The 13,696-nt window shown below is 38.4% G+C and overlaps 1 protein-coding gene across 1 annotated transcript in view; it reads right to left on the reverse strand.

Annotated features, from left to right (window-relative positions):
- MYO3B (myosin IIIB) overlaps positions 1-13,696 on the reverse strand; it is a 185,294-nt gene that overhangs the window by 58,070 nt on the left and 113,528 nt on the right. The window contains exons 28-32 of the mRNA XM_088540356.1: positions 10,992-11,069; positions 9,845-10,050; positions 1,887-1,998; positions 1,083-1,245; positions 304-384 (exon numbers count right to left, since the gene is read on the reverse strand). Of these exons, the coding sequence (XP_088396482.1) occupies positions 304-384; positions 1,083-1,245; positions 1,887-1,998; positions 9,845-10,050; positions 10,992-11,069 (640 nt within the window). The remainder of the gene's footprint in view (positions 1-303; positions 385-1,082; positions 1,246-1,886; positions 1,999-9,844; positions 10,051-10,991; positions 11,070-13,696) is intronic.

The following is a 13,696-nucleotide window of genomic DNA, read 5'->3' on the forward strand; positions in this document are numbered from 1 at the left end:
ATCCATGGTTTTAGACAAATAAATACTCACACCAGCTCTACACATGGTTAAATCACATCGACCCAGAATCTTAAAGAATTCGCTCAATAGCATTTAATCACTAGGTTTTCCTTCCAGAGAGATTCTTGTAAGTAACCCCAAGTGTCTGATACCTGACGCTGATGTCATCTGATCCCAAAGATCAAGCGATCAGAAGTACCACTTATGTTTGGAGTGTACATATTTCTCTTGGCTACAAACACTGACATATGAAATCACTCATAGCAAAATAGGTGTTGGCAAATGAAATAATGTTTTAATTACCTGCTTGAATATGTATAGCAGCATCAGTTCTTCTGTTCCTTATTTCCCTGTACTTCCTGCGAGCTTCATATCCTCTCCAGGCTAAAAATACAAAACCATGTGCTGGAAATTACATTTATTTAAGGGAGTGCTACAGAGTCAGTGATGTGGTGAAACTTTCATCCCTTCTGCCGTAGCCACTCCACTTCCCCCCCTCACCCACCCACGTGTTGAACTCTGCATTCACAACTACAGCATTCACAGTCCCACAACTTCAAACACTGCATCACTCATCCAAATTTTATTTGTCAGCATCTGCTCACTGGTGTCATAATCCAAAAGGCAAAGGTGCACGATCACTGGACACCCATGGGCAGCACAAGAACTACCCTCCTCACATATCTCCCCTAAATTCAACATAAGGAAGTCTGCTAAGTTACTGCTAAGCAGCCTCTCAGGCCCAACCAATGATTTACATTATCTCAAGTTCTGGTACACATGAGAGAGCAGGAAGGGAGGAGAGAGACAGAGACACATGTGCTGCGTGCTAGTGTAGCAACACCTAGAATACATCCATTTTGTGCACAGGCAATACATCTAAAATATTAAATAAAAACATTACCAATTACTACGTTGACACCTTAGAAGTAAATTAACAGCATTTGCATCAATTAGCTGAAAAGTACCTCCGGTTATTTTGATTCCGCAACGAATTATAACGAATGAATGAATAATGTACATGCAATTTAACAACTTGAAATGCCAAGATACCCAGTAAAATATGGAATGTGAATATTTACCTGACTGTATGGCAACAGCACTATTTTCTCTTTTCTCTTTGACTTTCTTGTACCTCCTTGCTCCGAGCCATCCCTTGATATAGGCTTGCATTACTACAACCCTGCCTATAACTTCTCGTAGGAACAAATTTAACTGCTCTATATGGTAATACTTAAGAAAAACCTGAAATGGAATAATAAATTCAGTATTACTTGCAGGTAATAGCAGTAAACAAGAGATTACGCTATTTGGTTAGTCTCAGGTCAACCTCTACTATGGCATTGTTGTTGGGAAAAAATAAAAAAGTTGCGGATATTTTAGCAATCCTGTGAATCCTGATCTCAGCCTGCTTGGGAAATTCTATTATTCCATTGATTATAATCACCCCTTTGTAAGAAAAGGCCACACATTTACCCCTAAACAAAGTAAATTGGTCAGGGAGGTGTTTTCAGGTATCGATAATTCTATAACATAGTCTATCTAGACAGTAGGAAGATAAATCCTTTGGTGAATTTGTTGTTAGACAGAATACTTGTTAACCACATTTTACTTCAGGAGGCACATCATGCTACACACTTTTTTTTCTGGGCCTTTTTTCTGTCCTTACCAAAGCAGTCACGCGGGGAGGGTGCTTGGGGAGGTATTCTTCCCCCTGCAGAACAAACTCACCTGGCTTGGAGGGCACCTCCATAACATGGGAGGCCAGCTAACTGAAACAAGTTTCTTGCTCCTTTTTTTCTAGTACACAGTACTTTGCAAATCTCTACTAGACTTGTTTTGCTAAAAGCAGACACTATCCTTGAGAAGACATGAGCATGCTCTACCTTGGTTTTCCCAAGAATACAGTTGTCTAGTTTAGATTTTTCCAAAATGGCAAGACAATTTTCTCTGCTACCAAGAGGAGTCTCATGTGCCTTGAAAGCCAGGTAGTAATACCTGAAAAGCCAAATGACAAAGAAAGAGTTAACCAGAGAATAAACATGCACTTCGATCGCTTTTCTCTGTCACAATTGCACCCCTAAAACTCCACAGCCAAATCCTCACTTTTGCACTCAGTCCTCTTTTCACAATTGAGGAAGACAGACCTTTCCTGAGATTATACTGGAATATACACTTCCAGGGAATAAGTGCTACTGTAGTGGTGACAAGAATCTGCTGCATTCTTGCAATCTCTAGTCATTGTAGTTATTTATAATCTTATTTTACAAAACTTAGAAAACATGCAAGGTTGCTCTGAAATTTTCAGAACAAGAGAATGAATGATAGGAAGAAGGAAAAGTGATACAAATAGAAAAAAAGGAGTGCAAAAAACATAAACCTTTTGCATAATGTGTATAAAATAAGTAAGCCATCTACTCGGTACAATAAGATACTTCTACACTGTTATACATCACCAAAAGCCTTTAAGTTCTGTTGAACCTGCAGGTTCTGCATGCATTGCCCACTATCCAGTGGATACTTACAGATTCTCAAGTGCAAGAAAAGTCAAAACGATTACAAAGGAGGAGAAAGCTACCAAAAGCATCATGACCTGACGGCTATTTTTCATGTCAGAAATGCCAGGAAATGCAATTTCATCCCTAGACTCTTTCAATATGTAAGTCATTGGTATTTGGTTATTTTTTGCAAAGCTATCAGTCTTGCAAATCAGTCTTGATAGTTTGGAGGGAAATGTAAATCTACACAAGAATTCCAAGGAGCTTGTAACAAGACCACCCCCATCAGTGAATGTCAGGTCATCTTTCCACTTTCAATATGCCTAATAAAAGACTGCAGTTAATCAGTGAAGATAAAGGCCAGGGTTTGCAGTACAGCGTTTACAGCTCTCCGTCTGTATTAATGACACTGACTGATAAGAGAAACTGAAAGGATGCCACTATGTGAGAAGAATAAGATTAATTTATAGTAAAAAAGACTCTCATACTAATCTTAACTTACAGAGATCAGGACACTGAGACTGCATGAATGTCCACCTGTGTTTCATACCTCCAGAAAAGCTCATGCATGTGCATAACTGAAATGACTGGCATTGCCTACCTTATCCTGAAGGATTTTATCAGTCTGGATGATCAACAGAGCTTGCTGTGTTTTTAAAGAAAAGAACAAGCAAATTACTCCTCTCCTAAATTAAACCATTTTCTTAATTCACCAGAATTTCTGTGGTTGTGATTAGGTTTGCAAGTCATTAGGTATGGTGGCTTTTTTTTTGTTTGATAGGGATAGTCGGGAAGATTATGATTGATTAATGGCTTTTGGATCAGGTCCATAGTAAACAACGATAACTTTTGCTTTGTCCAGCTTTCCATGTTTACATGCGAAGAACAGCATCGAACAATTATGTGAAGTAAAATTATTGTGCAAATAGTTAATGAAAAAGGCATGCAAACATGTTTGTACTGAACAGACATTTAGAATGAATGCCCAGTTCCTGCCTGCCAATTCACTGCGTGTTCATGGATGGCGGTTTTATAATATTTAAGTAACTCTATGCACAAGCTATTATATAAAATAAGTAACAGCAGAATTTGTTTACAAATTTAAGGTTGTTTTATCATAGATATAATGCTAGACTTTAGTGACCACCACCTCGACTCCCATTTATTAACTGCTTGTCTCCTGCATTAAGTTATACTTCTACAGGAACGACTCTATTTGCACTGTGTTTCAAAGGAATTGGTGGCTTCAGCAAACTGTTCTTTTAATTATTAACATGATGAAGAACCATCAGATGTTCTTTAAAATACAAAGCGAGGAATGTGACCAGTGAGTCTCAAATATATACTCCTCTGTAGCCACATGCAGGCAAGAAAAAATCCTACCCTGTACTAAAGAAAATATGGAAAAGCAATTACGAAGAATGAAGTAATACAGCACTTTTTTTTTTTTTTTAACCAAAATATGATTTTTAAATATTAGCTCCAGTTAATCTCTAGAGATTAGCTCCAGTTGTCATAAGAAAGAAAAAAGAACCACTAAAACAGTCAATAAAGATCAAAGGGGAACAAAATGATGTCTGAAGGCAAAAGTACTGGAATCAGTCCTAGACCAGAGACATTCACTCAGCAGCTGAAGACACTGCCTACTCCAAATGGCGATGGGAGATAATATATTACAGAGTTAAGGTTTTAATGTAGCGATTTTCTCACTAACATGATACTGCAATTTTTTTAGCCAAGTCTTTCAAAACACTGAGAGTCATGGCATTTAGCAGGTATGAAGAAACAGGGTGTATTTAAAAGAAAAATAAAAGACTTGCCTCTGCTTTACAATTAATCATAACGGTGAGCTTTTAGAAGACAAAAACCATTCCGAGCTGCTCTAGTAAAACACAGATTTAAAATGTACATAACCTAAACAAAATTTTATAGCGTGCAATTTCAACATATATTTGACAGATACTTCGGGGAAGTTACACCAATAGAAAATTGGCATCTGCTTCAAAACGCAGTTCAGATACTCATGACATTTACCCATGTGTGTAACCTAAACACTTTCTTGTTCCTTCTTGGAAGGAAGGATTCAAGTGAATGCTAATATCAGTTTCCTGATTGTTCATGACTCTTTTAATGCACACTGTAGTCCGGATGTTTAAAACTGTGGAAGTTTTTACGCAGACTGATGCAGAAAATAGCTGTGGAGGTTCTCACTATTTTTGGATCTTAGTATCTTGCCAACGACAGGCACATGATTGAAAAGTTGACTTCTTATTTGTGACAAACACCTGACTACATTTCTGAGGTGTGAATTTACATATTTGACTCTGCAGGTTAGTTTATGACAAACTTTAATAATTTTCAAATCCAGTATCCCCTCCCTCCTCCATTACATCTCTTTCACTATCTAGCATTTACTTTCTTTTGATACTTAAGAAAAAAAATCTGTAAATATCTGAAAAAAGTGGCAGTTTCTCAAATCTAATCCTATTTTACCAAATCTTGTTTTGACTAAATGTCTTATTACATTATGTACATTCTATGTCTTATTATGTCTCATATGTTTATGTTAAAAAAAAGAGCTTACTTAGAAGGGCAGTAGCTTTTACAAACCATGCGAAAAACTTCATTTTCTGTATGTAACCACATCACCATGCTGTCTTCAAATATTTCATAAAAACTTGCTCTAAATTGTGATTTTCTTAAATTCTTTGCTGACTTGACCATTGCACAGAAGACTCCTGTGACTGGTTAAATGTGCTGGTGTGTCGGATTCTCTCCATCAAGTGTTCCTACTCCTTCCCAGTTATGATGACAAATCCAAGGGCAGAAGGGACTCCATTTATCAGAAATAAGGACTACGAGACTAGTGATTCCCTTCTGATTACTTGCGCTTCAGAACTAACTTTGGAGTTTGCATTTTGCCCAATGAAGGGTCTCTAAAATAATGACCCAAAACTCAAATCCTTATTTATTTATCTATTTTTAGCAAATGCTCTGTTTTCCAACTGGTTCCTACTTCCATTTGTGTAACTACAAATATACAAATAGTTTGACATGATATGCTCAGGATAACTCTCTGGGAACACAAATGCCACATAGGGCATATTCCATATTTGCATTTGCAATTCCAGCAGAAAATGCCACGATCCTGAATATTCCAGAGATCTTTTATGTTAACTTATTATTGTTTATTTGCTTTCTTTTATATTAATTTATTAATGTTTATTTCAATTTTAAAAAATAAAATTTACAGTTCTTCATGTGTCATTTCATAATCATGAAAGGTCTTAATGAAAGAATAACGAGAGCCTTAGCGAACACAGGTAATTTCACCATAATCCACTTTGGATTTAAATCAGACATTCATTATATTATTAATTTTTAATGCACACAAAAAATCATGAAGGATATACACTGCAAAAATCTCTACCTTAAAATGTTTGGAATTAGAGAAGAAAAAAAAATTACATGTTTTGGAAATAGATGCAGTAAGACTTAAAGAAAGCCTAAGTAGATAAGAACAGTCTTACTACTAGAGCAGCCTTCTCAAATGGCTGCAGGTTAAAGTAAGGCTCTGCTTTCTGTATAAATAAGATACCACTTAGGTGGGAGTGTTAGCACTGATACTGTTTTAGAAACCATAGTGAATGCACGTAATAATATTCCTATTATTAATATCAATATTAAAAATATAATTAAGTTTTTTAACAGTAGTTGGGCATTAAATTATATTTTTTAAAAGTTGACCTTATCACTACATCTGTAACTGCAAAGCTAGGACATGCAGAGTGTTAGAGACAATCAAGTATGCTAAGAAATGAAAAAAAATAGGATGATGCCATGCATGTGATTATGGACAAGGCATTTTAGTGTCGGTAAGTTTAGATTGGATAAACTGATTGCAAACAAACAGTTCAGTTCCTCTCCCCTCCCATCCTTAAGTGTGAACAGTAGAACTGATCAATAAATAGCATTTGACTGGAACCTTTGACTACTCTACCAACTGCTCTTACAAAAGTTCTCTCTGCATTCCAGAAGTAAAGGCAGTAGCAATTCCACACAACTAACTCAACCAAAGTAATGATCAATTGTTTTTCTATTTAAAATATATCCCCAACAGGATCCTTATGCCGATGTGCACTGTAAAATTATAGAAGGACACTCTACTTCACTTAGGATCACCACAATTCGATAATATCACTGGATTTTGCCCCCAGTGTACAATCAGAATAGCATCATCAGGCTACGCTGAGGATACAATTCATAGAAAAAGTGCATCCTACCACTACTGCAGACCAAAACTACCCAAACATGGGCTGGCAAAGAAAAGGTAAAAAGACAGGAAAGAGAGCTAACAATCCTTTTATGAAACTTGTACAAAACTTCTCAACACATTCCTGTGTGCTCATGAGGTACCTGAATCCTGACACTACCTAGCAGCACCACACTCTCAAGGTTCCCGTCTTTCAGCACATGACACGGTACATGGCAGACTACAGGAGAAGCGCTTACGCAGGGGATCTTGGAGGAGGGCCCACCTGCACTCCACAACATGGCACGTGAGGTTCTTGGGGCCTGAACACTGGCACACAGCACGGAGCACCCCATCCGCCTGGGCTGCTGGAGCAGTTCCCCAGCAGACACCCTCCACCCTTTGCTGCTCACAGGCACCGCATGGCCCCCATGCTGAGCTCACCTGGTTCCCAGCTCGGGTTAGCAAACGGCACCCAAAACTTGCGATTGCAGCTGCTGAGCAAGGGGGCCACAGTGCTTCGCAGCAGCCTGCTACAACAGGCACTCTGTGGCAGCGAGCACAAGACAGAGCCCATGACCTGACAGGGCTATGGTGTTTACAGGCACTGAACAGCACTATCTTTCCTACTCAACACATACTCACCTATGTGTGTGTATGTACATAACGATAATGTTTATAAAAAATATAAAAAACAGATGGTTGTATTCTTGGTTAAATAAATTGTGTGTGAATGAGTTACAATTAAATCTTCTCCTGACCATCTGTTTTTTAACTAACTTCCAGGTTTGCAACACTGTGAAATAATCTGTTCTAAATGAGAACAGTAGACAGCGAAGAGAAACACTGAAGAAACAGAGCTTTATCTTTTGTTTACCTCCCACCTGATAAACCCTGAATGGCTCTGCTCCCTGCCTTTGATTGTTTTGTCCTCATATTTCCTGCTAAGAGTTTACAAAACAGCATTATTGAACAGGCAGATAAGAAGCACACCTATTTGTTTAATAACATCAAGGGAGAAAAAGTGCTGGCTCATCCTTTTTGTTGTTAAGTTACTCAAAAGGATCAAAATACCAATTAACTTGCTAGCTTAGAAAATCTTTGATATCCTCAGATTTACTGACATTTTGAAACTCTTGTTCATACTTGCCTAATGTCTTTTTGATTATGAATAAAGAAGTGCCAATCTGTTTAGCATTTGACCTGTTTTCTCAAAGATTTTTATGTATTCAACTGCGTAGTGCCTAAGAACACTTGATTAGTCACAACTGTAAGCTGAAGCTAAATGTTTCCTGCTCCATACCTATTTTAAACATTCTTCATGATTTTTTTTTTCAACAGCAAAACAGAATAGAAGTTGTTTAAAATAAAGCCTGGAGACAGAAACACCAAGCCCCCCTTCTCCTTTCCATTCAGGGTCTGAACTCATTCAGAAAGTCAGATGTGCTGCTGGGCAAGCTGCTGAATTCCCCCCTGTCCTGTCGCTTTCCAGGTCTACTCTCTTTCCTGAAATAATTGTATCAGGTTGGACTAAAAACTTGGGGAATACCTGACAAGACGATAAACACAACTTGCCCTTATCTGCATGATAGAAAGCTACAGCCAGCACTGCTTTTATTACCATTACTTTTCAAGGTTATACTCTAATTCAGTGTACTTTAAAATGAAATAAACTATTGATTAGAGGAGGCCTAATCTGCTCTCAATTTACACTAATTTCAATGGAGTTAAGCTTAGTTCACTTACGTGTAAATTGGATAAATGTTAAGGTTAGTAATTCTGACTTTGGCCTCTTCAGGATGTTGTGAAGATGTGTCAGTAATCACAAAACAAAACAAAATCCCTTTGTTAATCCTATTTTAGACTTTACTAAAATTAGTCATGTTACGAATGAAGAGTTGGGAGGAAAATCATGTCCAAAAATTTCAGTTTGTTCTTTTCCTGGACACCAATGGTCCAGCTGGCCTGGTCCCATCTTCCTCACACCCCCTCATCAGATATATATAAACACTGATAAGATCCCTCTGAGCCCTCTCTTCTCTGGACTGAACAGCAGCTCTCCCAGCCTTTCCTCACGAGAGATGCTCCAGCCCTTTCACTACCTCCTGGTCCTTTCCTGGCCTTGTTCCACTGCATCCGTGGGTCTCCTGCACTGGGGACCCAGCACTGGCATTCACCAGGGCTTCTTCGAGGGGAAAGGTCACCTGCCTGGGCCTCCTGGCAATGCTCTTTCTGGCGTGGCCCAACACAGCACTGGCCCTCCTGGCCCTGAGGTGAGGCCCGGCACGCAGCCAGCTTGGGCCCACTAAGGGCCCCCAGGCACTTTCTGCATAGCTGCTCTCCAGCTGGTCTGCTGGGAACACCCGTGGAAAAACTGGGCAAAATAAGGGGAAGTGGGTGGGAACAAGAGGGAAAAGGAGGGGAAAAGGAGAAAGGTGGACAGGAGGAGGAAGGCCAATATTTTTATATGAAGAGTCTGCATAGGGAATCATGCTGGCACAACCATACAGTTTTGAATTCATGCATTAGATTCTGCCAGTATGGCTTTTCTACATCCCGAAGTCTGTAACTAATCATTCGATGCCCTATTCACAAATATATTTTGAAACCCCTCCCTTTTTTTTTTTTTTTCTTCTTCAGAGTGGTATGTTTGATATCAATATTGATATATATATATTTTTTAGACATTAGTGCTTTATTGTCTGATCTAATTAAAGTCCTCTATCTTGAGACTGACACTCTCAGAAAACCTTTTTCAAAACTTTTGTATCACGTGCATATTCTTCAGTTACCTTTTTAAGTCATTATATTACTGAAGCACGATGTACATTGCCATATGTTGCCTCTATGAACATACATCGCCGGGACAGACCAGTTACTGAAAACTAAGTGCTTATTGCTGGTCTCACACTGACTTTTCTCCTTCAGAGCATTAACGCTTGTAGCACTTACCTCTGACAGTCACTGCTCTCACTAGAATCAGGCCATACATATACAAAAAAAATGTCTGTAACTGTCTGTATCTAAACATATGATATACTTTACTGAAGGAGTTTTAAAATGAGTGCCATGTTTCAGAAGGGAACAGTCTTACCTTTTCACAAACTCTTCGAAGAGGATGCGATGAGAATACCCCTTTTGACGTATTTTGACAGTTTCTAGAATTCCTGTGTATCTTAGCTGCACTAAAACTCTCTTGTGAGAAAATGTCAGTGCCTCTCGATCATCATTAGGTTTAATGCAACGGATAAAGTGAGGCTGTCCAACAACCATTTTGGATAAAAGATCCATGAGGGAATACTAGAGGGGAAAAGAAAGATACACAGACTTCAAACATACAACACAAATATTCAAGCAGGAAAGGTGTATTTGTAAGTAGCACATAAGTTTTGAATAGATCTCAAGGAGTTGTAAAGCTCTTAATTTTTCTAATATTTTAATTGTTCAATTTTTAATCTGCACTGACATTGTACTTTTTAACTTCTGCCTAAAATAAGAATCCATTAAAATTTTCAATTATCAAAAACAAAACAAAACAAAACACCTCCAGTTGTTATTTCTTCCTTCTCTCCCGTCCCCACTCCTCACATCACTTTGTCTATTGTAAAGAATGGCCCAAATTAAAAAGTTTTAAATCACAAATGTCCCAACTAAATATCTACTCTAACCACATTTGGTCAAATAATATCCGCAGCAGGAAAAGCAACTTTACAGTTAATCAAATGAACACAGAAACTCACAGAGAAGAGGTTGCAAGAAATCATTAGTTCAGTCCTCTCCTCAAAGACAGCACTGGATATATCTGTACCATTTCAGGCACATCTCTGTGTAACCTGATTCTCACAATCACAGAGGATGCAGACTGCACAACCTCCCTTGGCAAGCTAAGGCAGTGCCGTATTATCATGGCCCTTCACGAGGTTCTGAACATCTACACCACACCTTCCTATTGAAAAGCCAGCTCATTATTTCTTGCTCATTCTATCCCTTGACATGGAAAATAGTTTCTTCCCTTCCATTGTGCTCTAAAATAAAAACAGTATGATTAGGTTTTACCTATCTGCTTCTCCAGGGACTCCTCTAACTACTGATATTTCTGCTCCATCCTCAGCTTCCTACCCTCCTGAAGATTAGTCACTTGTTGCAAATACAGTCACTCTCAAAGCATGACGAGATCTTTGACCCAAGCGGCCAGCACAGCACTGTCCGTCTCCTCCATTTTGCATTGCCAAAGATCATACCCTAAAATAGGAGGCCATAGTTTGCCGCTTCATGTTAGTTGTTTCCTCAGGGTGTCGCATCACCTCCATTGTGTCAACCTGGAAGACAAAACGCAAATGCTAGAGCTATCCCACCAAAATTACTGAGCACCCGCTATCTCAGATCTGAAAGCTGGGCTCAGGATTCATTGCAATCACTGCCTCGAGCATGCATTCAGCAGGACCTCAGCACAGGTAGGATGGCCAGGATATATGCTGGTTTCAGTGGCAGCTCTATGGGCTCTAAAAGCATCAAAAGCAGCAAAATTTCAATATGGTCTTATTGGCAGGAAAATTTCAAACTGACTAACTTTGCCTCTCTGATTACTGATGCATCTGATGTAGAGGATCTGAGTATGAATTACGTCTGTACTGGGCTTGTTTTTGTATCACACCAGCCTGGCCTGAATTTGGGGACCACGCTGTAAGACTTTTGATCTGAATCTCTCAAATGTTAGCAGGTTAACATTGCCAAGATTCACAAATTCTCTTGATTTACTAAACCTAACTAGGACTCTTATGTCTTCCGTAGCTTTAAACAAGAGAGCGAGCGTACAAAATGCATTGTGGCCACTTCTTTCACCATTGCTAGCATCCCTTGTGCACTCTGCTTTCTGATTTAGAAGGGAACTGGCCTATTATGATATTATTAACGGAGTGAGTAAAAAAATAAAGAATGCCATAATAGAAAAACATTCACCCATTTATTTACAATGTATAGGTCTTCTGAATCCATCATTTACTTCTTTTCAGTCTGTAAGCAAGGATAGAACAGACATGCGCACACAAAACAAAAAGTTTTGAAAGAAGAAAATAAAAATGACAAAATTCATTCTCTAATTCCACACTGTACACCAAGGCATTTCCTGCACCTTACACCAAGGCTCAAGAAAAGGAGAATGGAAGTAGTGGGGCATCTACAGGAAACAGTCTTTCTGCCCTACTCTGCCAAATGCCTTTTCCACTGCTGATTTCCTAGCCCCTTTGGGAAACACAGAGCATAATCTGAGTCACCCAGTCAGCAGCACTTCTTTCATTAGTGCTTACTTTTCAGTGAAAACATGTTTGTGAACTACCATAGAGTATAGCATAGCTGTCATGGTCAGCAGTGTTGCTTTTTCATTTCATAACATGTGCTGAGACAGGTCAGGTAGTAGCAATTCTACATAAAAAAAAAAAAACCTGCACGCCATGCCCTTTTTTCAGTAAACATGCTTCAATTAATATTTCATTAAGGAAACAGTAACGTTAAGCTGTTATTCTGTTTAACCTTGTGTTTCTTCCCGCTATAAAAGAGGACATGTCTGTAAGTGCAACTACTGTGTGAGGTAGCTAAAGACACAGGATATAAGCACACAGGTAATTTCTAGGCTGCCACTTGGCCTTTCGAAGTTGTGCTGACATTTTTCTGAACCCACGTAGCAATAGGTATGTAGCTTCATCTCCCAACCTCCTCAAAACAAGAAATATTACTTCATCTATGTCTTCCTATATGTTATACCCCTGTTAATGCATTCATTTACAAAATCTTCCTCGACTGGTAGGATCTTCTGATCAGCTTGGACGTGATCTCTCACTTTTGTCATAAGACAGCACCAGACCAATGAAGTAGCTGTCAAAGTGCCTTATTTCATGAGCTGACTTTTAAAAAGCTTTCCTCTTGTCACCACTACCATAAATTCCATCAGGTCTTATTTTCTGTATAAGAAGAGTTTCTATTTTTATAATGACCAGGAAGTCAATTATCAAAAAGCTGTTTGACTTTGGCAATGTATGGAAAAATGTCATCATCAGATAACAAGTGACAAACAGAATACATAAAATATGACTTTCAGAGTGTAGAACTTCATATCTGTTTTTGTGGTTACTACTAGTTACTCTAAATTACCATTTTGATGCTGAAAGTTTCAGTAGTCTCTTTCTGCTAAACTGTTATAGCTCCGGACGTCACTTTCTCAGCACTTTTTTCATAGATTACAGAATTATTTTTAGAGCATATACACAGCCAGCAACCATACCGCTCCTCATATATTTTTGTTATACTGTCAGTACAGCTGTTCTTATCAAAATTAAACCAGAATTTATGAATGACTATAACCATGGTTACCAATCACAAGCAGATTGTGTTGCTGTACTACAGCTCAACAAAATTAAAGAAAATCAACTAGCATCCAGTTTGCATAGAGCATTAACAACATTTCAGTATTCGCTTGCTTTGTGGCAGTTTACCATCTGCTCTGACCAGGTGGCATTTGTATAAACCAGATAATGCTGTTGTCAGCACCTGTACTACACTTCCTGGACTTTGCTTCATATGATCATTTCCAAAGCTTGCTGTCTTAAGACCACTCTTCTGAACACAATATGTAATTGCTGCAAGATTACCATTCCCAATAAAGTAACTGTGTCTCTTACCTTCAGGAGAGATTTAGGAGACTGCATGTAAAATATAAAGGAAATGAAGCACTAAGTAGTATTATATCAAGAAAATGGATTTTCTATTGGGAAAGAAGTTAAAAGAAAAAACTTGTGAAGAAAAGATTCAGCATACAGATGGTGCAAAGGCAGACAGATTTCAATAAGGGTAACCATAAAAATTTCAATATGGTTTTGTAATCTGTAATGTTCTTGCCTGAAGTGGTGTACAGGCATTAGCATGCATTCAAATTAATACATGAGGATACAAA

The sequence above is a fragment of the Tinamus guttatus genome, unplaced genomic scaffold (genome assembly GCF_059628265.1).
Source record: "Tinamus guttatus ecotype Peru unplaced genomic scaffold, ASM5962826v1 Tinamus_guttatus_pri_ptg000060l, whole genome shotgun sequence".
Lineage (NCBI taxonomy): Eukaryota > Metazoa > Chordata > Aves > Tinamiformes > Tinamidae > Tinamus > Tinamus guttatus.